The sequence below is a fragment of the Perissodus microlepis genome, chromosome 11 (assembly GCF_051167445.1).
Source record: "Perissodus microlepis isolate ML-2025 ecotype Zambia chromosome 11, ASM5116744v1, whole genome shotgun sequence".
Classification (NCBI taxonomy): domain Eukaryota; kingdom Metazoa; phylum Chordata; class Actinopteri; order Cichliformes; family Cichlidae; genus Perissodus; species Perissodus microlepis.
In genome coordinates this window covers 12,791,893-12,814,815 of record NC_140471.1, presented here as the reverse complement: position 1 = coordinate 12,814,815, position 22,923 = coordinate 12,791,893, and the positions used below count along the sequence as shown (strand labels likewise).

At 39.3% G+C, this 22,923-nt stretch overlaps 2 protein-coding genes across 2 annotated transcripts in view; both read left to right on the top strand.

Annotated features, from left to right (window-relative positions):
• The window catches only part of LOC146377331 (exostosin-1b-like), a 44,500-nt gene extending 31,334 nt beyond the window's left edge, over positions 1–13,166 (top strand). Inside the window, exons 3-11 of the mRNA XM_084942594.1 lie at positions 1,943–2,050; positions 3,833–3,952; positions 6,346–6,478; positions 6,894–7,012; positions 7,925–8,020; positions 9,213–9,302; positions 9,512–9,672; positions 9,766–9,937; positions 10,229–13,166. Coding sequence (XP_084798720.1) covers positions 1,943–2,050; positions 3,833–3,952; positions 6,346–6,478; positions 6,894–7,012; positions 7,925–8,020; positions 9,213–9,302; positions 9,512–9,672; positions 9,766–9,937; positions 10,229–10,414 — 1,185 coding nt within the window. The 3' untranslated portion in view covers positions 10,415–13,166. The remainder of the gene's footprint in view (positions 1–1,942; positions 2,051–3,832; positions 3,953–6,345; positions 6,479–6,893; positions 7,013–7,924; positions 8,021–9,212; positions 9,303–9,511; positions 9,673–9,765; positions 9,938–10,228) is intronic.
• Positions 13,167–15,970: 2,804 nt separating this feature from the next.
• LOC146377330 (double-strand-break repair protein rad21 homolog A-like) overlaps positions 15,971–22,923 on the top strand; it is an 8,245-nt gene continuing 1,292 nt past the window's right edge. The window contains exons 1-13 of the mRNA XM_084942595.1: positions 15,971–16,108; positions 17,452–17,642; positions 17,809–17,938; positions 18,113–18,212; positions 18,709–18,815; positions 19,015–19,212; positions 19,350–19,475; positions 19,572–19,697; positions 20,859–21,082; positions 21,641–21,794; positions 21,942–22,087; positions 22,466–22,642; positions 22,840–22,923. Coding sequence (XP_084798721.1) covers positions 17,499–17,642; positions 17,809–17,938; positions 18,113–18,212; positions 18,709–18,815; positions 19,015–19,212; positions 19,350–19,475; positions 19,572–19,697; positions 20,859–21,082; positions 21,641–21,794; positions 21,942–22,087; positions 22,466–22,642; positions 22,840–22,923 — 1,716 coding nt within the window. The 5' untranslated portion in view covers positions 15,971–16,108; positions 17,452–17,498. The remainder of the gene's footprint in view (positions 16,109–17,451; positions 17,643–17,808; positions 17,939–18,112; positions 18,213–18,708; positions 18,816–19,014; positions 19,213–19,349; positions 19,476–19,571; positions 19,698–20,858; positions 21,083–21,640; positions 21,795–21,941; positions 22,088–22,465; positions 22,643–22,839) is intronic.

The following is a 22,923-nucleotide window of genomic DNA, read 5'->3' as shown; positions in this document are numbered from 1 at the left end:
TGGTCCCCACAAGTATACTGACATTCCAATTTTTGGTCCGCACAAAGATATGTAAACATGGTACACACACACAAACACAGAGTCAGATTATTCTTAAGGAATCACTTTAAAATTTGAACATGAATAAATCTCAGCTGATGTCCAGCCCACACAGATTGTAAGGTGCTAAGATCATTAAGGCATCATCATTTTACAGTCTTTCTTATATTAAGCAAACATAGATTAAACTGATTCAAGAAATAATGTTGTGTGTCAACACCAAACCTGATCAAACAATGAAGCTCCTCATCAGCACTCGAGAGTGCAAAAAGTGAAGTGCTTATTTAGTCCTAGTAGCTCTCTCACCCAGTGCCAGTCATTTTGTTAATGTGCAGCTAGTGTTACTTTAGCTGCGTATGACTCACAGCTTTTTCTGCCATCTTTTTTCTCTTTTTTAATCTGGTTCAGCCTTTTCCCATTCCTTTAGATGACTCCCCCCCCCCCCCCCCCCCCCCCCCGCTGCTGGAGTGAAGATTTTCTTTTTTTTAATCTTTATTTAATTAGAGAGTGAAACAGTATCTCTTGCTGTAGTGCCATCGTCCAAGACAGGTATCATTAACCCAGCATGTTTGAGAAAGCAGAGCTTCTGGAAAACGTGCAGACCACGACATTTTACCCAGATTTCTAACTTTTTTGGAAACCTGGTTGCAAAGTAATTAAGGAAATCCAATGCGTAATGCTTAGTTCTTCTAGAAGAAAACTACATTATAGGACTGAGTCACCCCTGTTACTTTTATATTTTGGTTCCAATGGGAAATGGGAACAAATTATACAATTTGTTCTCATTTCCTCAGCTGAGTTGAGTGAAAATGCGAAAGATAAAAGTTAGAAACACAAAAAATAATATTTTTCCACCTAGAATAGGATTACCAAAGATAACAGGACAGGAGGACAAAGAGGACAAAAGAAGAATTGGCACACACCTAAAAACAAAAGAAAAAAAAACATCTACAGCACGTGAACAGTATATGAAAGTCATGCCCTAAAGAAACAGGAAAAATCCAGCAATGACCTATTTTCCTAGCAAAGTATAGAGAACTGAACAGTGGCTTGAGACTTTGGTATAGAATAGTATATATCATAGCAGAAAGTTTGTCATACTGAGTTTTTATAATGGTTCTTTCACATATTGGCTGTGTAATATGCTGAGTTACCTACAAGGGTTTGAAGATGATTTCTCTGTGAGAGCAGCTAGGCAGGTAAAGCATGCAAAGACCTTTGCTAATGACAAGAAGATGATTAGATGAATACTGCAGCGCTCTGATGCACGAGTGTTTGTTCCTGGATGCACAAGACCAATCAGTGAATGGCAGTCCGCTTAACAGATTACAGGAGGCTGCTGTGCACCACTAAGACACAAAGATATCCACCAACAGACACCTCAGTAAGAATTTCATTCATCTCTTAGACACAGGGGTTTGATAGTTAAGCCATTTTAAAGTTTATCTTCCTTTCCACTAAGTACATTGATCATTTTTATGAAGCCACACTGCCTAGTCACTTTGAGAGGTAGTCATCACAGTATTGCAGTGATTCTGTGGTTTACAGAAATGTGCTGTGGAAAAAAAGTGTCGATCCAACTGTTTAAATTGCCTGATATGAGTACCTCCTTTTTTTTTATTGCCTCCTAAAAGAGAAATTATTCCACAAGACCGATGGCTGGTTCTTCCCTTTGAATATGAATATTGAGTATAAATATTTTAAGACTCAGGTAGCAGGCAATATGGCACTGGCAAACTGATTGCACTCTTATCCAACTTCTCCTCCCTGCTTGAGATATTTACTGTAAATTTAAACGTTATTAGCATACTGTGGGTCTCACAAGTTTCACAGGTTCCATTCTTAAAGCCGTTCACCTTATTAACAGTTCATTTTCTCTCTATTTGTGGTGTTACTCTTGCAGGCAGCTTGCGTGCCAGTGATGCTAAGTAATGGCTGGGAGCTTCCCTTCTCAGAGATCATCGACTGGAATAGGGCAGCTGTTATTGGGGATGAAAGGCTGCTATTACAGGTAAGCAGAGCTTCTAAGTTAAAACCTAAAGCAGGATACCCTATATACATAAAGAGGTCGAGTGCCATAATAGCTCAGTAAAACCTCCTAGAATACCACTAAAAAACACCACTGTCATATTGCCATTTCTTGAATTTTTATTACTTTATTTATTTTTTTTATCCCTCATCACCAGTGAAAGTTATTATAATAAAAGCATTATCTCCTGTCTTGATGTTTTTGGTTATTTTATCAGAATCTAATTCATTGGACAGATTTCAATGCATACATTCATGTGAAAAAGAAGGTTGTCAAAGGACTATAAAAAACTGAGTACGCCACATGATTTAGTAGCATGTAGCATTTGTAGTTTTCTGTGAGTTGCTGCTGTTTTTTGTGGTCATCGTCTTGTTGCATGACTCATTTTCAGCGAAGCTTTAGCTGTCAGACAGCAGGCCCCATGTTTGACTCTAGACACACAGAGGAGCTTGTGGTCGACTCAATGACTGCAAGGTGCCCAGGTTCTATGGTTTTGAAACAAGTCAAAATCATCACGACTCCACCACTGTGCTTGATAGTGTGTATGAGTCATTTGTGCTGATATGTTCTTTTTTTTCCCTTTGTTTGTTTTCCAACTGTGGTGCTGTGAATTGTCTCCACTTCTGCTCCAGAAGTTTTGTAGTTTGTTCAGGTGCGACTTTGCAAGTCATGCTAAAATATTCTTTTTAGAGAGAAAAGCCTTTCTTCTGGCAGTCCTTCCAAACAAGCCATGCTTGTTCAGGCTTTTGCAAATTTTACTGTCATGATGTTTAACATTTAAATTGCTAACTGAGGCCTACGTAGCCCACCCACCCCCAATTTCTAAACATTGCACTGTCTGACCTCGTTCAATGGTCAGACAGTCTTCCTGTTCAATGGCTGCTTGTGTTTCGGGGCTTTGCTTTGAAATGTCTCCATAGGTCTTGACACAGAGCTTGTCACTCATGCCGAATGTGGTCACCATCAATTTTGCGATTTTGAATTTCCTAGGATGTTGAGTCATGGTAAAATAGTGGCCTTGTGTTAAAATGCACAAACTGCCAACACTTCTGCTTTTATACATGTGATCACACTTGATGTTTAATAAATGTGTACCTTTTTAGAAATGGGATAAGTAACAATGCTGGCTTCTCAAATCTGTTATCGTGAAAGTATTTGGTTATTCAGTTTTGTATTAATTTTTTTCACCAATTTTGACTTCCTGTTTTGCTCCGATGTGACGGTGATGAAGGAAGCTGTAGTACCCATACTTGCCAAATGTACAAGAGACTTCAGTGCTTGTGATGAGCATTGTCAGTATCGGTTCTAGTAAAGTGTCATCATACATTATCTATTATTTGTTCATATGATAACATTTTACATACAACTCTAAGGGTGTTAATTCTCATAGATGATGATGATGATGTAGATTGAAGATGAGTTTTAGTTTTTTTCCCCTAAACACTGAAGGTTTTTGGCATGTCTTAAAAAGAGATGGTAACAGCAGCATGCAGGTGCTCCTTGCTTCTTTTTTCCAGTTTTTGTTTATGTCAGCTAGCAAGTGCAAAGTGTCTGAATATTGCTGCATTTTGAGGGCACATCTTCGATGACCTCCATGAATTGTTCAGTGCTGATTTATTGGTTTTAACCCCTTTAACCTGAAACTACTATACAGCAGATATGACAGCAGAACTGATTTGTGTATTGAGATTATCCAGTTCAAGCTGTTCTTTTCTACTTTCTTCATTAAAATAAATGTTCTTGCATATCTTACCTGTTCCCTAGATCCCTTCAACAGTGCGCTCCATCCACCAAGATAAGATCCTCTCTCTGAGACAGCAGACACAGTTCCTGTGGGAGGCTTATTTCAACTCTGTGGAGAAGATAGTACTGACCACACTGGAGGTACATACACACCTACATACAACTCTCCACATGTGTGTCACTATATACAGGCGTAAAAGTGCTGTGTATTATTTGTCATATTTTAAAACCTCACTACTGTGTTAGTATTTTTCACTTCTGTAATTGTGCATAAATACAAGCGTAAAAATACAGTTAAATTATAAATCTATTAGTTGTCTTATCATTTAGGAATGATTCAATTCTTTTAATTATTCTTATCGACTTTGTGGTGACATATTATCAGTACAGACTGTGTAGTAGCACTAGTACAATGAAAATGCTCAAAACCACATTGAAAACCAAGAGGAGTGATATATATTGTTAAGCACTGCTGTCATGTTTTGAGGCTGCGTATCGCTGTGGCTTGGCTATCAATCATGTCAGTAGTTTGTTCCTGTCAGACTCCATTTATCTGTAGGCTTCCCGGTGAATAGCAGCCTATCACGCTGCTCTTGGGCTAGAGTTACAAACAGACAAAGATGAGAGCGGTAAAGAATGGAAAAAGGATATTGTAAAGCTGTGGAAGTGAGGATTTTTTTCTTTAAACTCATCCTCTGTTTACATGGTTAAATATTTGTGTGTCTATAAATTTACCTGACACTATTTTATGACAACAAATGAAGGTGACCTCTAAGTGACTGAAAAACTATCTGAATGGCAGGTGAAGAAGATCATGTTACAGCCGCTTTCCATAACATGCAGTCAGTCTTATGGCTGACTGCAATTCACACCAATAATAGTTATGCTCGTATAACTTTACAGACATTTCATACCAAGAGTAAGTAAGTCAGAGCATTAGAAGGCAGAGATGGCTTTTCCGTGTCAGCGGGCTAAAGTTACAACCCCGAGAAGCTGATGTTCGATCTGTTTACACTCAGCATCTTAACCCTGTACCGACATATCCCACAGTGCAACACCAAATCAGCTATGTTTTCACTCCTGATGCACTCTTTTAGCAAGCTACCATTATCTGGGGATTCTTGATATTTTGCCATAAACAAGGTAAAAGTGAACCTGAACAATCACGTTTATCACCACATGTATTCTGCTAGAAATAAACAGGGTTTGTTGTGGTCTGTAGCTGCACCATAACTACTGAGGACACTTAACATTTCTATTAGGATATCCTCTTAATGTCTAGGAGTCATCTGGGAATGTCAGTGGGAACAGGTGATGCTGTGGGCTTGCAAAGCTTACAAGCATACAGAATGTAATATTGGGCTAAATAACTAAATATGACTTTTAATTTCGTTACAGAGAGTCCATTGCGAAAAACTGTCATGACATTCTGATTTTTTAAGAATCGTTCTTAAACGATTTATTTAAATTTATTTATTTTAGTTTTTTTTTTTAAAAAGGAAAAAGGAAAACAAAATCAAGCATCGTAATGTTTTCCTAAAAATAAAAGGGGGAAAACTGGGTTCATTCAGTTCTCACAAGATCACGACAACAGGGAGAATTTCATGGTTTGAGTTAAAGCTATGTCACAACTGCTGTTACTCAATATTAATGATGTCAGTGAGGTAAAATATTATTTTACCATTTCTATATTTGGTACCAGTGCACATTTTGAGCTTCAAACACACTTGATGTCAAATGCAGTGGACTAAATGGTCAGATCTCTATTTGGATTTAAAAATTCTAAAAAATTGAGCTTGTCTTGAAAAAAATAAGTGCTGCAAATTTGTCCAGCGAAATTATGTGTTTGGTCTGAGAAATATTTTTAATGCATGAAACATTCACACGATGTTTATGCATCTGGTGCATAAAGGCTTTTACTGTGTGAGGATCTTACAACATCGGATTTCAGCGTTTTGAACTGATGTCTGTTTTCACAGATTCATAGCATCTCAATTTCTCAAAATAGATCTGTCACTGTCAATTCTAGTCTAAATCCAACTCTGTCATTTGTTACACACATATAAAATATACAGATGAAAACATGAAATTCATTTATATAACTGGGAAACTGAAAGATGAGAAATTATAAAGCTCACCCAAAGATTAGTCGACAAAAACCCTAAAAGAGATTCAAATAACAGAATGAAAGGACGTTTATTAGAAGGCACGACAAGATGAAGACAAAAAGCCCCTCATTTGTATTCTGCAGGATCCTTGTTTATTTGAAGTGACTCGTAATTTCAGTTGTTAATTTTGAGAAGTGCCAGAGGATCTGTGCCTGCACTCAGTCCCCAAGCAGCATGTTGGATTGGACATGCACAATCTCGACGCACAACTCTATTTCCTCAGTCCTTGTGAGATCAGTGAGAAGTTTCTTTGTCTTGAAATAACTCAGGAAAAGCACTGTTGTGATTTTATTTATGATCAATTTACAGATTTACTGAAAAATGTGATCTTGCCGCACCCCCCACTCCCCTCTCCTATTCCTGTAGATAATTCAGGACCGGGTGCTGCTGCATACCTCAAGAAGTAACCTCATGTGGAACAGTCTTCCTGGAGGTCTTTTCACCCTGCCTCAGTACTCCACCTCCCTGAGAGACTTTCCCTTCTACTACGCTGAGCTGGGTCAGTTAATCAATCATGCATGCAGTATAGGAACAACATTACTGGGAGACCCCAGGCTTGGTTAGACTGATTTTATTTATGGCACAACACAGAAACAGCTGGTGTGTGACAGGTGTTAAGTGCTTGTAAACTAATATGTAAATCACGGACAAGTTATGTAATGCATATTTATTATTTTATGATTTGTCAGAGAAGCACATCAGTTACACTTGCCATGTTGTGTTTGTGCTAATTTGTGTTAATTGGCCAGATATTTGGCTTGTTGTTGACACTGGGATTTGGTTAACTGGCTTCCTTTCCTTTACAGACCTAATTAGACCTGTTCAGCTATGCATCCACACAGCTTGAAGTAGATGTGTAAGAAGAAAAAGGTTTTTTTTAAATTGCGTGTCCTGTTTTTTTTTTTGCCTTCTAGGTATTAAGCCACCTTCTAAGTTTACAGCGATCATTCATGTGGTCACTCCACTGGTCTCCCAGTCCCAGCCGGTCATGAAGTTACTTGTCGCTGTGGCCAAATCCCAGTACTGTGCCCAGGTCAATAAAAACCCAACACACACGTACACACAGCTATGCTCAGACAGACCCGATCCACAGAGGTTATTCCGTGATGCTGATGTGATTTCCTTCTGTCAGTTAATTTAAATGTTTTGCATCCTAAAATGCAGAAAGTTTCCAAAGCATTATTTAAAGACATTTTCCGGACAACCCACACAAGCAAAGCCGCTTTGGTAGGAAAGGGAGGTCTGCCGCTATGTCATTGCTCAGGTTTATCGTATTACCAAAGTGCGGCTGTTGGTTTAAAGCTGCTTTTGAACTGCAGTATTTTATTCATGCTGGAGAGATGAAGGGAGGCTGTCCAAATCATTTGCATTTGCAACATTCCTGCCACAACACATCCACCCCAACACTCCACTCTCTCCGGATCCTTTTATACTCTGGTAATGCACACTGTAGGAAATATAAGAAGCCATTAGCAGTAGAACTATGTAATGTACAGCTGTTCTGCTGATGTGAAAGTTGTGCTTAAATACTGTTGAAATTCAGACACAGAGCTGTTTAAGATATTAATGGTGGCAGTGTTTTAACTACTCTGTGTCTGTGCTGTGTTTTGCAGCACGGGTTTCGGTGTGTTCATTCAATCCTGTCGCCTTTTTCAGTGAATACTGGGTTCACATTATCCATTATTTCGACCTTTTGCAAATTCACTAGAAATGTGTACTCATACAGAACTGTACAGCTAAATGTCAGTACATTTTGTTTCAACATTTACAGTAATGACACATCACTGTCGTGTAGGTGGTGTGACAGTTCTGAAAATAGATATGCAGTTTCATGAAGATGCTGTTGTCTTCTACAAAGCTAGTAAAGAGATGATTTTGAAATTAAAATGAAGTCTTCTTCATGGCGTTTATCTTTAATCCATACTTTTTTCCCCTCTTTGTGCAGGTGATAGTTTTGTGGAACTGTGAAAAGCCTCTTCCTGCCAAGCACCGCTGGCCTGCCACATCAGTCCCTGTTACTGTAATAGAAGGAGAAAGCAAGGTAAAAACCTTAGGCGTGTATCTGTCATATTATGCAAGTTGTCCACATTTGGTTTTATTTCACAAATCTTCTTAAACTGAATAAAATGTATTTATTGGACTGCACACAGTATTCAACAATGCCAAAACAAAAACAGTTTTTTGCAGTTATGTGTGTGTTTAATTTAAAATTAACCACTGAAATGTTACATAAGCATTCATGCCTTTACTTGGTGCTTGGTTTAAGCGGAAGTACACCTATTTTCTTTTTTCCCCATTCTTCTCGGAAGAATCACTAAAGCTCAACCTGGGCTGCATGAGTGAATTCTATTAGTGGGAATTACAAGTACAGCCTTTGGGTCCTTTTTAATTTACTGTTTACTGCATGCCCTGTGATACCTTTTATGCTTTCAACACTTACTAATCTAAGGCCACAGCCTCCCTAATGCAGGAGGATGCTAGAGTGTGTCAGCTATAGGTTCAATATCTAAACCTATTTTATATTTACCGGGGATTCAATACAAAAATGTTGGATTTATCATTTAGGTCTCAGAAATAATGAAAAAGACTTAAATTTTAAGCGTAAGTGCTTTTCAGACATGGCACTGGAACGTTGTGTCTTTCTCTCTCACTTCTTGGAGCTTGATTCAAGGAGGTTTATCGGTATTTATCCTGTAAACATGTTTCCAAGCAAAATGAAACTTGTAGTGTATAAGAAACTTGCAGGTATTTATTCAACCAAAGCCCCGCGGGTCGAATGCCAGTGTGGCCAACAAGGTTGTTGCTAACAGCGATTAAAAACCCACATTCTACACTTTGATTAAAAGTGACATTTAGAAGTCTAGACACATGTTTATTTTTTAGTCCTTATGATCACTTAATAAAATAGTTATTTTTAGCTATATTTAGAGAGATATATGAGAGATTGTAGGGAAACGCACTCTTCTACTTATGGATCCTTATCTGTGTTTTTAAGCTCCTCATTAACACGGTGTGTTTGTACTGTCACTGACTCTGTAAGATGAACAGCTCCGTAGCACAAAGAGACATGAAAGACACTGACTGTTGGTGCCGTCTGTTAAGCACATGCACCTCACTTGTGCTCATATGAGGCTAAATCATACAGTGTCATTTGGTAATCAGCTGCACAGTAAAGCTGTTTGTTCTTTTCTCTCGCCCAGTCACATTTGCTTGTGTTTTCCAAATCACGCCAGGTGATAAGCAGCCGCTTTCTGCCCTACAACACTATCCCCACCGATGCTGTACTCAGTCTGGACGAGGACACGGTGCTTTCCACTACAGAGGTCAGACTGTCGTCATACTTCACTTAAAATGTACTGTGTTTTCATTTAAGACCAAAGGTTGCCCAAGTTCGAGCTAGTCATTTTCTATTTATCATCTCTCTCTCTCTCTGTATGCTGCTGGTACACTTCTCTGGAATCATCTGTTCTCCTGTCCTCATGTGCTTTGTTTTCTGCCCGTCTCACTTTGTTTCTCTGTGATCTCGATCCAGGTTGACTTTGCCTTCACAGTGTGGCAGAGTTTCCCAGACCGCATTGTTGGTTACCCGGCCCGTAGCCACTTCTGGGACAGCAACAAAGAGCGTTGGGGTTACACATCTAAATGGACCAATGACTACTCCATGGTGCTGACCGGGGCTGCTATCTATCACAAGTACTGTCACTCATCTCCGATTCCATTTAGTCCAGAGCTTAAACAGTTTCTCCTTTTATTATAATCAGTCACTCTGTCAAACTTCCTGTTTAGATACTACCACGACTTGTACACCACCTACCTTCCAGCCAGTCTGAAGATCATGGTTGACCAGATGTCCAACTGTGAGGACATTCTCATGAATTTTTTGGTGTCGCTGGTGACTAAACTGCCACCTATCAAGGTCACCCAGAAGAAACAATACAAGGAAACCATGATGGGACAGGTGGGGCATTTTTTTTTTCTTCTTAAATTGTGTGGATGGTTTTGTGGATTTGTTTATTATCATCCACAGTTAAGTGTTTTATGCTCTGATAGCCTTTAGTTCCACTAAATCCCTCCTGTCAAGGAACAAAACAAAACAGTCGTCATTTGTAAACCTGAATTTAAATTTGTATTCTTGCAATATTGCCTCGGAAAGGTCACTGTCATTGGTGATGAATCATTTATTTTGTTGATCTCTTATCCTCTGCCACTGTCTGTGTCTCTCGCACCTTTCAAAACCTTCCATCCACAGAGCTCCCGAGCATCTCGTTGGGCTGACCCGGACCATTTTGCCCAGCGTCAGACCTGCATGAACAAGTTTGCCAACTGGTTTGGCACCATGCCCCTGATCCATTCTCAAATGAGGCTGGACCCAGTCCTGTTCAAAGACCAGGTGTCCATACTGCGGAAAAAGTACAGGGACATAGAGAGGCTATAACCTTCCTGAGCCCCCCCCGTTCTCTGGACACTACAAAGAAAGAGCGAGGGGGGCGACCATACAGAGATGCGCACAGCCTTTTCAGAGTTGCATGGATGGATCAGTAGAGAAGCAAATGGGGTTTGGAACTGGGGAAAAAGAAACTGGAACAGATGCGGCTGTGTCTTTTTTTTTGTTCTTGGTACTTCCCCCGTGTCTCCTTTCTGACCTACTGTCAGGGTCCCACTATTTACACTGACTACCATCTGCTGAAGCTCACCTGAGGAGCTAAAGGTTCTCGACCTTGAAGCAAAGCGGTCTTGGAGTCTGAATTCACAGCTTGCTGCTTCAGTATCCTGTCAGTGGCAAACCACTTCCAACCCTGCTGAAAGAGACAGGTCTGGTCTGTACACTATGCACAGGATTCTGCAAGTTTTTGCTGATAGAATATTACTGATAATTATGAAGAGGATAACACTATTTTGGATTGTGTTTAGCTATTTTTTTATACAGTGGATGAACGGCCAGCACTACTCTTTCTGTATTGTCTTAAAACCAATAGTTTAGAGTGGGTTAAGAGAGGAAACAAAGCCGCGACCACAGAATTGAGTTACGATCGTTGATCTGACATTCACAGTGCCTCACAGTTTTATCTGATGCCGTTGGGATCTGGGAATCTCCGAAAAAGACATGGTGCAGAATGAGCACTTTGATCTTGCTGCTGTCGGTTTTATCTCATTTTGTTGGTTTCCCCCCGTCGTTTGTTATTTTGTGTGTAAATGAAATCATGGAACGTGGAGTATCTTCCTAGTCAGCTTTTATATATTTTGTTGTAGCTCTTTCATTCATGCTTTCATTCATATGAGCAAAAAAAAATTCTATTCTGATTACATTCTCATGGTATAATTATAATGGTGTTAAAGCCAACTTACACAACTAGATTTGCAAATGCAGGGATAGAAATCTCTCATTGAATCCAAGACTGTACTTCCCTGAGAGCTTTTTAGAAAGAAGTCTTCTTAAATAACAAGCTAGGATACTTGTACATGTGTTTTGGCTAGAACAATACAGCTTTGCCTTTGTTAGAACAGGCTTAGCAAACTGTATGAGCCAACTAAGTGAAACACACACCACTGTGAAAAGGCAAGAAAGAAAAACTTTTTGGCAAATTAAAAATGATACTGAAGAGACTACCACTTTTCCTCACTTAGAATAAATAAATAGGACGCGGCTGACAAACATTTGCACCGAGCATTTGCATTATTTCTAACGGGCTCTGGGTAGAAATGTTCAACTTGGGGAATGTCCTGGAGATCCTGTAGTAAGGGATTATTCTCAATGTTCCTTTTAAAGAATACACACAATCAAAATCCTCTCTGATAATTACAGATTTAAACTTGCCCTCAGATTGGCATTATGACACTGTGCGTACCCCGCATTTAACAAGTGTAATCCAAAACAAAGACACTGGAAAGTATTTTCCATAATTCAGTACGTCAGTCTGGTAAATTACTTATCTCCCGGCCTCTGCTACATATATTAGTCTTCTAAATCTGAGAGACGTATCTAATTTTCTGCAGTAATATATGCTGACTGCCAAGAAGAAACCGGGATTTTCTGCTTCTTTATTAAACAATTTCTGATTGTTGGATCCCATTAGCAGCATTTGTTTTTTGGTTTAGATGTCATATCATTTTATCTAAAACATTGTCACGTGATGATTTTTAGACTGGGGCATGTGTTTTTGAATCACTGCATCATCCAGGCAAAATGTAATGCAATTCTTTAGAACTCTAACCCCTTAACCCCTGTATGTCCTTTAATAATTTGTTTTTTTGTTTGTTTGTTTCTGTTTTTTTTTAAAGAAGATCAAGCATATGATTAGTTTGATAAGCTCCTCGGCCCTTTGTATGTGCCAATACAAGCATTAGTTTTTTTCCATTTCCCTTTCTCATATGAAGAACTCCATTCGCCTTCTCATATTTATTTGGTCCAGCAGGTGTGTTTTTTCTGTCTATATGGGAATGTGAGTTAAAGGAAGGGGGAGTCCAAAGATGAGGGTGCTGCATGGTATATTTCACTTCAGAGAATGTGCTATCAGCTTGACAGTAAATTTAAACAACAAAAAACAGAATTGCATTTCTGAAATAAACTCGGTGCAATATATATAAGGTGACATTTTCTCTATCTTTTTCTTTTCTGTGCCCTTGTGTTAATATCTGAGAGGGCGAGAGGTTACATATTGATGTGCCTTCAGAAGAAATACTGTCACGAGTTTAAAGTTTTCCTCATCTGCCTTTTGCTTCGTAGTGTTTTTTTCCTTTATCAAAATCCAGTAACTCATAGTGGCTGCCTAAATGATATTGTTCAACACTGGAATGCTATAACCACACATCTGATACAAACATTCCTGCCTTTTCTGTAATAGGATCATTTTTCAATGTCTTCTTGAACTCATCCTGACACGCATACTGCCTTGTATTACTGTACTTGCGAATTCCCCCAAAAATCCTCCTCCTTCCCAGTTGTCATAGCGGTAGTAGTACATGTAATACACATACTGTAAATTTTCACACGCGGTATTCATCTGACAGGATTGTGACCTGAATGAATCTCTGCCTGCTTCCTTCACTCTCTTCTGTAACTGCAGACCTAATTTTATAGAGATTAAACTGGAAAGATAGTGGAAAATTCTGAATTTTGTAAAATGACTTTTATAAAAACAAATCAGGGGCGAGAAAAAAAATCTAATAAAATGTTTGATATAAGTTTACAGTTTTCTTTGTGTGGTTTTTGGTTTTAATTTTCGTTACTTTGAAACTAAAGTTGGAATTTTGTTTGGCTGCGATCCGGATACCCTTTTTGCTCTGTTCCCTTTTCCTGTTTGACCTGCCCACAACCCATTTTTAGGCTCCCAAAACATATTTTGTGCATTAGGCCTGTGTACTGTGCACACTAAAGGAGAGCCAAACTGAATAATGCTTCCAGCTTCCTTCTTGTGCTTGTGTGAATTTCATCCTATGCCAAGAAACTGCAGTGTTTACATAAATCTGTGTCAGGATGATTGGTTTAGACACGCTGCATAAATAACAGCATCTATCCAGGATGATCCCATGGTGCATGAGAGCTGCCAACTCAGCTGGAGCAACAGCTACGGGAAAGATTGCTTCCCTCCAATACGCACGCACACACACACAAACGCAACTGGGCAAAACTCAAAGCAAAAAAAGATCTGCAGTTGGAAAAAGCTGGACTAATGCCCAGTCAGGATGAATTATCCTGTCACACCAAAAAGAACACCATTTGGACACTCACACCAGGTCCACATCCACGGTGTGGTCCAATTCAGAAAGAAATGATTTAGATGTGTCGCTGAAAATGTGTAGTTTTAGATAAACTGAAGTGGGAAACTACAGAGATGATACCGCTGGAGTTTTTCCACAGCGCCTTGGGGATGCTATCCAATGCCAAAAGTATTCTTGTATTTTTTTTTTTTTTTAATGTTCTGCAAATCAGTTCAACTTCCCTTAATCCTGGTGATGAGATGTGTATCTGCTGTGGTGATGGGTCTCAGTTTTGGCAGGCAGGACAATTCCCTGCTGTCGGATTAAGCACTGTGACTCAGGGCCAAATCTGAGAAATGCCACTCCCTATCAGATATCATCATGCCATGCTAAGAGAAATGATTGAGGACACACTCAAGCTTCAGAAAGAGAAGAAAGGGCTTCTTTTTTTCTCTCTCTATCTCTGCTGCATTTGAAGTCATAAGACATATTATTGTCTGTAGTGCCAATATAAATCTCTTGGGATATGGGAATTTATATAGTCATAGTGTCTGTTTGCCTTACTTTACTTCAAACACTGCAACTAAAAACATTGCATTATAAAGGATTTCATGTTTGTTCCATGCTGCATTTTGGGATAAAATCCTGAGAGTCATTGTGCATTTTGAACTATATTGAGGGAGCACATTTGCTTTTCTGTTACACTTCTATTGCAAGTGGTATAAAACACTTAACTGTCTTTATCCATAATAAAAAAAAGTAGATGATATCTAGTCTATGCAAATGCATATATTTAAAGAAAACTAAGCACGTGAGGAATAAGTCATTTAGAGTTTGAAGACTACATCTGTAGCTCATCTGAATGCCATACAGGACTTCTAACAGGCAGTTACGTTACAGAAGAGTTGATGGTGCTCCCTGTGGTGACTTAATTGAATACATTTAGATTGGGGACATTATTGCTCTAATAACCAGAATCAATTAATTTCACAGGATTAAAGGAATCCAAGTCCTCAGTGTTTGCCTAGATAAAAATCTCCAGCTGTTTTTAGGCTTCATCCTTTTCTGAAAGTGTCTGCATATCTCTGCATATAAGAATGCAGTACAGCCTAAGTAGGTTTTTTTTTTTTTCAACTTAAATAGATCTTTGCAGATAATAATATACTTCTGTTTTTTAGATGTAGATAATCAGATGCATTCAGGCTTTGACTCAAACCTTGTACATCAAACGTAGGAGCTCATCTAAAGCAGGAAAGCATCAACAGAGAAGTGGCTGCTTTCTCTAAAGCTATTAAGGCGTATCCGTCACATCATAGCTGCAGACAGCAATCATCTAGATAATATTATCTTGTTTAACAGATGGAAGCTCAAAACTGTGTTGCGATCCAGACGCGGCTCTGGAGTAAAATGTGTTAAAATGGGTCATAGACCATTTTCTAAAACTTCATACGATGTCCCCATAAATTAGTGATGTAATCCATTCAAAAAACCTCCATCCAGTTTTGAAATCTATTCACTTTTTATGTATTTTTGCCCCCAGTGTAATTTAGCCTAGATCACATTAACCGAATGCACAAGAACAAATGTGGCGGTATTATGTGATTGTGGTGCATAAACAGACCTTGTGACTTCATACTGTCATGTTAGGATTTGATGTTCACTGAAGATGACTAATAATATTGTTATGAATCAGTTCTTTGACAACGAATTTAACAGAGTAATTCCTCTGATATCTCCCTCATATAGTGATACAGAGCTTTGCTGCTGCTGCTAAATTACAAACATGCTCAGCTGGCAGCAGTTCTAATGCAACAGATGCTGTAGCCTATGAGACAAATCCTCTTAGTGCATTTTGTAATTTGATTGTAGATGAGTCAGTCTGTTAGCCATGTTCCTCATCTCTGTGTCTAAAATGGTTTATGGACTGCATGGATGACCACTTCACTGCCCACTAAGGATACTGTTAGAAGGATTGACATTGTTTGAGTGTTACCATCCCATGTGAATACAACCGATCATTTTTTGCTCTTTACACAGTCTTTAACATAACCTTGATTAGCTCAGTCGCCTTAGCAAGTCCTAAAAAAGATTATTAATATGTATTATTGTGGTTGTTGTTGTTGTTGTTGGAATTTTAATAATACATACACGCTATTTCAGAATTTAAAATTACCTTGGCGATCTCTGTGCAACAGCGCCTCCTATCCTCCGCTGCCTTTCACAGCAGGCTGTCTGTTAGTATCACCCTTCTTAGCAGACTCCTCCTCCGCCATTTTTGACTGTAAACATCCTGTCGATTTTAAAAGGACAGCGGTGAGCGGGAGGAAGGCGACTGGCGCCATCTTGGCTGTTTTAATGAGTACAACAGGGAAGAATTTGCTGGGAGAAATAACTTAATCATTGGGGTTTCGCTCAAGAGGGGATACTGTCGGTAAGTGTGTTTGCAGCGGAAATAGTTGGGCGCAGTTTTGTGTATTTTACAATAGGAAGTAAGCATGCATGTGTGAGTTTATTCACTGCGGCCTTCAGTGTAAAAGCAGCCGTTAGCCAGCAGTTAGCGATAGTATTGTGCTAGTGTAGAGGGAAAAAGTATGGGCGCCTTGTTCCTGTGCGCTTCACTTCCCCCCTCGTGTGCTTCGTTTGTGTTCTTGCCATTTTATAAAATTTGTGGTTTTGCTCAAATTAAGCTAATTCAGTTTGATCCACATTTTCTGCTTCACCGCGAAGCTGCTCACTGCTTCTTTTGTAGTTAGCTGCTGGCTAATTTAGTTCATCCCACTTGATGGCGCCGGCTATTTGCTGGCGCAGACCACTCTTTGGCGCTTTTAACGTGTTAAACTGTCTGAAGTCCGTGTTCAAAGACGCGTGGGGCTTTTCAAGTTAATTATTGCATTTGGGAAATGTAAAACTTTGTCGTATTATTGAAGTTAAGCGCCGCCAAAGTGTGACTTTCCCCAGATAGACATGTGCATTTACAGTGTTTGCCTCGGAGAGTGGGAAATAGGCGGAACTTGAATGAAGTCACGGCGCATGTTTTGATAACGTTCAAATCTCACTTTCTATGTGTAGTTAGTATCTTACCAGCAGTAAGTAACAATTAAAGTTTCATAACTTTAATTTATTTGTAAGAAAAAAGTATACGAAGTGTTTCGAGGGAGCTCAATTGGATTTTAGAGTTAATGCAAGTATGAAGTAGCTACGGTAAATCCAGCTAGCAAGCCCCTGCTTAATATGAGCGGCGGCTTTCGAAGTTGTCTCAAAATGTTAATTTGAGATACAATAGACCGCTGTTTATTAAATAGAAGCATGCTGATGGCATTATTATTTAAAATATGGGATAGTGTCTTAACAGCTCTTGCGACTTGTTGCCCAACTCAGGCTTGGTGGCCTGGTTAAATTTTGGATCTCTATTCCACAATCTGCATGAGTGTCCATCCGTTTTATTTGTAATGGCTCGTTTTGTTGGAACATCAAGGTTATATGTAATTAAGCAATAGGTTTTATTTTGACTTAAATATTCAGCATATTTCTGAACAAATTATAGTTGCAGCGTATTACTAAGTAATAATTCTGTGCAACTATCCAGTGGTGTTTTCTTCGACCTTTTTCAAAAAGTAGATTTGACTCTTAATCCCACATCAAGAACAGTCAAAAGTGTTGAGGGCTGTATTGTTGAAGTAGGGCAAAAGATGCATTGTTTTCCCACAAATCCTAAGGGATGGTAATGCTTTTGTCTTGACTTTTTTTTTTTTTACTACTTTATTATGTTTACAGGTAAATTATACCACAGGGTGAGCGTGTGACCCAGGAGAAGCAGGGCAATGTTCTACGCCCACTTTGTCCTCAGCAAACGTGGGCCGCTGGCCAAGATCTGGCTGGCGGCCCATTGGGACAAAAAGCTGACCAAGGCCCATGTGTTTGAATGCAACCTTGAGAGCAGTGTGGAGAGCATCATCTCACCCAAGGTAACACAACAAAAATAGTCTCAGGTATTCTGGTGGTTCTACTGAAGACTTTTTAGTCCACTTTCTATGCTTGTTTTGATCTTGAGCTGGTGAAATACTAAAACAGGACAAATAACCCTGTAAAAATAAATTTTCTTTGAGCATTTTGGGCAATTTTGTTTTTTAGGTGAAGATGGCATTGCGTACATCAGGCCACTTGCTCCTTGGGGTGGTGAGAATTTACCACAGGAAGGCCAAGTATCTGCTTGCTGACTGTAATGAAGCTTTCATCAAGATCAAAATGGCTTTTAGACCAGGTAAGGTCTTTTTTCTGTTTCTTGAAGTTTTGATCCGTTTTCCCCAAACAAATAAAAACATTTTCCAGCCCATTGCTGTGGTACTGACTTTGATCCATTGTGCTACACCTCATAAATAAGAACCACATACAAAGTTGTGTGTTTAAAACTACGTTGCTGCTTGTCTGTGTTCAGGTGTAGTGGATCTACCTGAGGAAAACAGAGAGGCAGCGTACAATGCTATCACCTTACCTGAAGAATTCCATGACTTTGACCAGCCACTTCCAGATCTGGAGTAAGTCAACTATGTAAACGACTCTTATTTCGTAATTTCTTCCAAATACTTTTGTCATTTGTAGGATGCACTGTAAGGTCTGTGTTTTCAGTCCTTGGTGTTAAGTATGACAGCAACGCATGCCTCCAATTTTTGCTTTCATCAACCATTTTTATTGTCAGTGGAGCCCATCTCATTGCACAAGTGCCATAATTACACGGATTGATTGTTCAATAACAGAAAGATGAAAACTTTGTAAATAAGAGCAGCTATTTGGTGATTCAAACAGTGGTGACAAAGACCAACATGGGCTATTGTAGCTAATGGAATTCTGTATACTACATAGAAAAATGTAGTTCTGCAAGTTGTTGTTAATTGCAGTATTTATTTATTCATTTATTTACAATACAAGTATATTGAGTTTCAGTGATGGGCTGACATGGAGGCTTTATAATAACATCATAGGCAGCTGTTTGACTCATCTCTAATACCTTTGTTTGCTTTCTCCTTCAAATAGTGACATAGATGTTGCTCAGCAGTTCACCCTGAACCAGAGCAGAGTAGAGGAGATCACCATGAGGGAAGATGTCGGCAACCTGAGCCTCTTGCAAGACAATGACTTTGGTAGGTCATTATTTATGTCCTCATGTGTACACACACATACATCGCACAACCCAACCCTGGTAATGGTCACCACACTTGGCAAATTTAGATTTACTAATTATGTCTTTGTTATCCATTGGGGTTTGAAATGTTTAATTCATTTCTGTGTAATGAGAAATGTGGTGTATATTTTAAATTAATACTCTGCTTTACTCCTCAGCTGACTTTGGCATGGACGACCGAGAGATGATGCGTGATGCCAGCACATTTGAGGAGGATATAATACATGGTGCGACGGCTTCTAACCTGTTGCTTGAGGCTGAACCTGGTCCAGCTAATCTTCCTGACAAATCCAACCACATGGAGTATGATGACTTTGGGGACGGCTCCATGGGCAACAGTGATGGGGGGATGCTGGGTGAGAAACATATTTGTTTACACATTGGGATCTGGTGACCGCATCATCATCACAGCCACGTCATTCTCATACTTGGCAAACAATTCTTGTTCTGTGAGATATGATAACATGATAAAGTTAAATGTATTATTTCTCAGTTGACAAACTGCTGAGCTCTGAAGACGGCGGCGGTATCTTTGACGATCCTCCAGCTATTACAGAAAGTGTTATGATGCCTCCAGATCATGGTGATGATGAGGATGACTTTGACAACCTCCAGTCACGTAAGTAAACAAAATTGTAGAAACTATGGTGATAAAACTCCTCAGTTGTGTGCCGTTATAAGTGACCATATTGCCTCTTTTGATGCGCGTGTCCAGCGGGCCCAGACAGCCCAGACTCAGGTCCACCAGAGCCCCTGCCTGCCATGGCTGACCAGACAGAACAGACCACTCTGGTTCACAATGAGGAGGAGGCCTTTGCCCTGGAGCCCATTGATATCACTGGTAAGTCCCCGCTCTTTTGTTGAGATGAAAAGCTGCATTAAAGAGGAGAAAAAATTGAATTGAATTCTTTATTTATTATTCTTTTGTAGCATTGCAGTTTTACTCTTTTTAATTGCGCTCCATAAAAAAAGGGCCTCTATAGTCAATGCTGCATAAACACACTCGCTCTGCAATTTTAAATTGCTTAAAAGTGATTAGTTTATGGCAATAAGCACCAAGTAGCCACAAAATTAAAACCAACTACAGATAAAGTTAATAACATTACACTTTTTCTTTAGTGCTGTAATAGCTTTTCTATTTAATGTCTCTAGTTGTACTGAGAAATTTGAAGGGAATGCTGCAAATTAATAGGAATGAAGAAAGGCTCAAATTTCTGTAATATTGATATAGAATTTGCTCAGAACAATTAACTTTTAGTTTTACTTGTCTATATTTTGCAGGATGAGCCACATAGTTGCAGGTGTACACAGGTTTGATAGGAAGCTAATGTCCTCACTTTCCAATAAACATGCTTAGTGTAATACATTCTTACTGTCTTTAGGTAGTAAAGTGCAGGAAATGGGCTATATAGAGTGGAAGCATGAAAATACAGTGCAGGCTGTATTTACGGGCATATAGTACAAATGAATTAAATGTGCCATTTATGTATACAGCTGGAGTGATTACAACAGAACCATGTCTGCTTGGTGTAACAAACATAGGGGAAAAAACTACAAACTTCTCTGTAGACACAGCTTTAACATCATTAAGCACTCATTGTAATAATTTAACCTCCTAAGACCCGAACTCTTCCATCGCATGCATTTTTAATTTCTCTTTGATATTTGGGCATATTGGGAGTCGATGAATGTAAAAACAAAGAATTACCAGATTTTTTATTTTTTTTTTTTTAAACCTAATTTTTGTTTCTACGAAAAATGAGAGCCACATATGAGGATATTCGTTTAAAATTTCGATAGAACAGCAGCAGTATAATGTCCTCGTAAGTGGATATCAGGTGCTTGTAGAGCAAAATTGAGTATTTTGGTCTAAATAACCCAAAATGTGATGTCCACATATGTGGACGCCAGGTCCTAGGAGGTTAAAGTTGTAATTTTAATTGTAGGGTAGTTATGGTGAAATAACCATTGTGAACTTATTTTTTTTCTTGTTTCTTTTCAGTTAAAGAGACCAAGGCCAAGCGTAAAAGGAAACTGATTGTGGACAGCGTGAAGGAGTTGGACAGCAAGACCATCAGAGCCCAACTGTCTGACTACTCAGATATTGTCACCACCCTGGACCTCGCCCCTCCCACTAAGAAGCTTATGATGTGGAAGGAAACTGGAGGAGTGGAGAAGCTCTTCTCTCTGCCTGCTCAGCCCCTCTGGAATGCCAGGCTGCTCAAGGTAACAAATGCTTGTGATAAATATTCATGTATTTGTGGGTAAATGCGCACACACATTGAGAACTAACACAGACTTTCAGCTGCCTGTCTGAAATCACTGCTAAGGAATATTAGCACTTTGGCGTGCTTATTACCGCTTTCACAACAGCAGTCCAATTCTCCAAGTAGGTCAGCCTCAGTTGCTGTGTAATGGAAAGGGAGAGGAGATGGAGTAGATTTATAACATAGTATTTTTTCATTGGCATTCTGTTCAGATTGTGGGATTTACAATGAGAGCATTGAAGGAACAGGAGGTGGAGGAAGTGATTGTTTTTGCCTCTCTTTCCCTGTCCTTTAACACTGACGTTACTGCTTCTGAATACTAAATAGAAAATGTGTCAATGCATAATTTAGGACAATTTGCTTTTGTCTCACATGAGTCCTCCCCAACAGTTCTGCATTTTTGTTTTAATACTAACTTGTCATATAGTGGTTTTTAAATTTAAAAAAAAAAAAAAAAAAAGTAACACCCCTCCCTCTCACAAGTTTTTTTTTTTAACTTTTACATATCTGATACCAGATGTTCACACGTTGCCTGACGCCTCTGGTGCCAGATGAGCTGAGGAAGAGGAGGAAGGGAGGCGAAGCAGACAGTCTGGATGAGTTCCTCAAAGAACTGGAGAACCCAGAGGTGCCTAGAGACGAGGTCTTAACCCAGCACAGAGATGTTACTGGTAAGTCCTGCTGGAAATGACGAGAGGAGATCATGTCATTAGTTGTGTTAAAGCCTCAGAAGGGAGACCATCTTTCATCAAATAAGGTGGTGTTCACCTCGACAGTTGTTATTACTTTCAATTAATCTCTTTCTTTGTGTCCCTCAGACCAGCCTATCATGGAGGAGCCCAGCATACTGGCAGCCTCTGCAATGGAGGGCAGCAGAACGGCCTTGGATGAAACTGTCATGCCCCCTCCCTCCACCCCCCGTGCAGTCAAACGCAAGGCTCTTGACAAAGACAGCACCCTTCCTGTGAATATCTATTTCCTCTTTTTTAAAAAAAAAAATAAATAAAAATTATTTATGCTGTAAAATCAGCAAAATTACAGATGTCTAGTTTACCTTTGCATTGCGTATAACAATGTGCTGTTGTTTGTATCTAAAATGTATATAATGGACAGCTGATTCTTGTTAGATTTTCAGTTCTTAAACAGTGTTTTCCTAGACCATGCTTAAAGATTTCACCTGGTTAGGGTCACATTTGTGCTAAATGTTATTTAATAGAAAGGTTCCAACAGATGAAGTTGTTTTGAATCTGTTGAAACATCAAAATGGGTCCAGTTGTAGAAACAAAACATTTCAGGTTACTGCATTTTGTATCAACTTTTTCTGCTTTCTTTCCTTTTTTAGATGGTTCCCTTGGAGCCGCAGCAGTTGGCTGACCGCTCAGTCGTGCCTCAGAGGTTAGACATGCCTCAGGTGGAATTGCCCCCAGAGGAGAGTAGTCTCAACCTCACAGAGCTTGTCCCTGAACTCAACCTTCTTGGGGAGAAGGAAAAAGACAAGAAGGATGAAAGTGATGAAGAGGTGGGTGGAAATAGCCTATTCTTTTATTTATTTACATGCAAAACTGGAGAATTTGTAGTTGACAGTGTTGCCAATTTGTCAAAGTTCCCAATCAAGAGAAGTAGTTTTTCTGTCTGTGTGGCTATACATGTCTGGACCAGTTGATGCTAATCATTGTGTGGGTTTTTTTTTTTTTTTTTTTTTTTTTTGTACTTTAGGAAGAGGAAGGGCAGGGTGGAGATCAAGATCAGGAAGAGAAGAGATGGAACAAGAGAACCCAACAGATGCTGCATGGTCTCCAG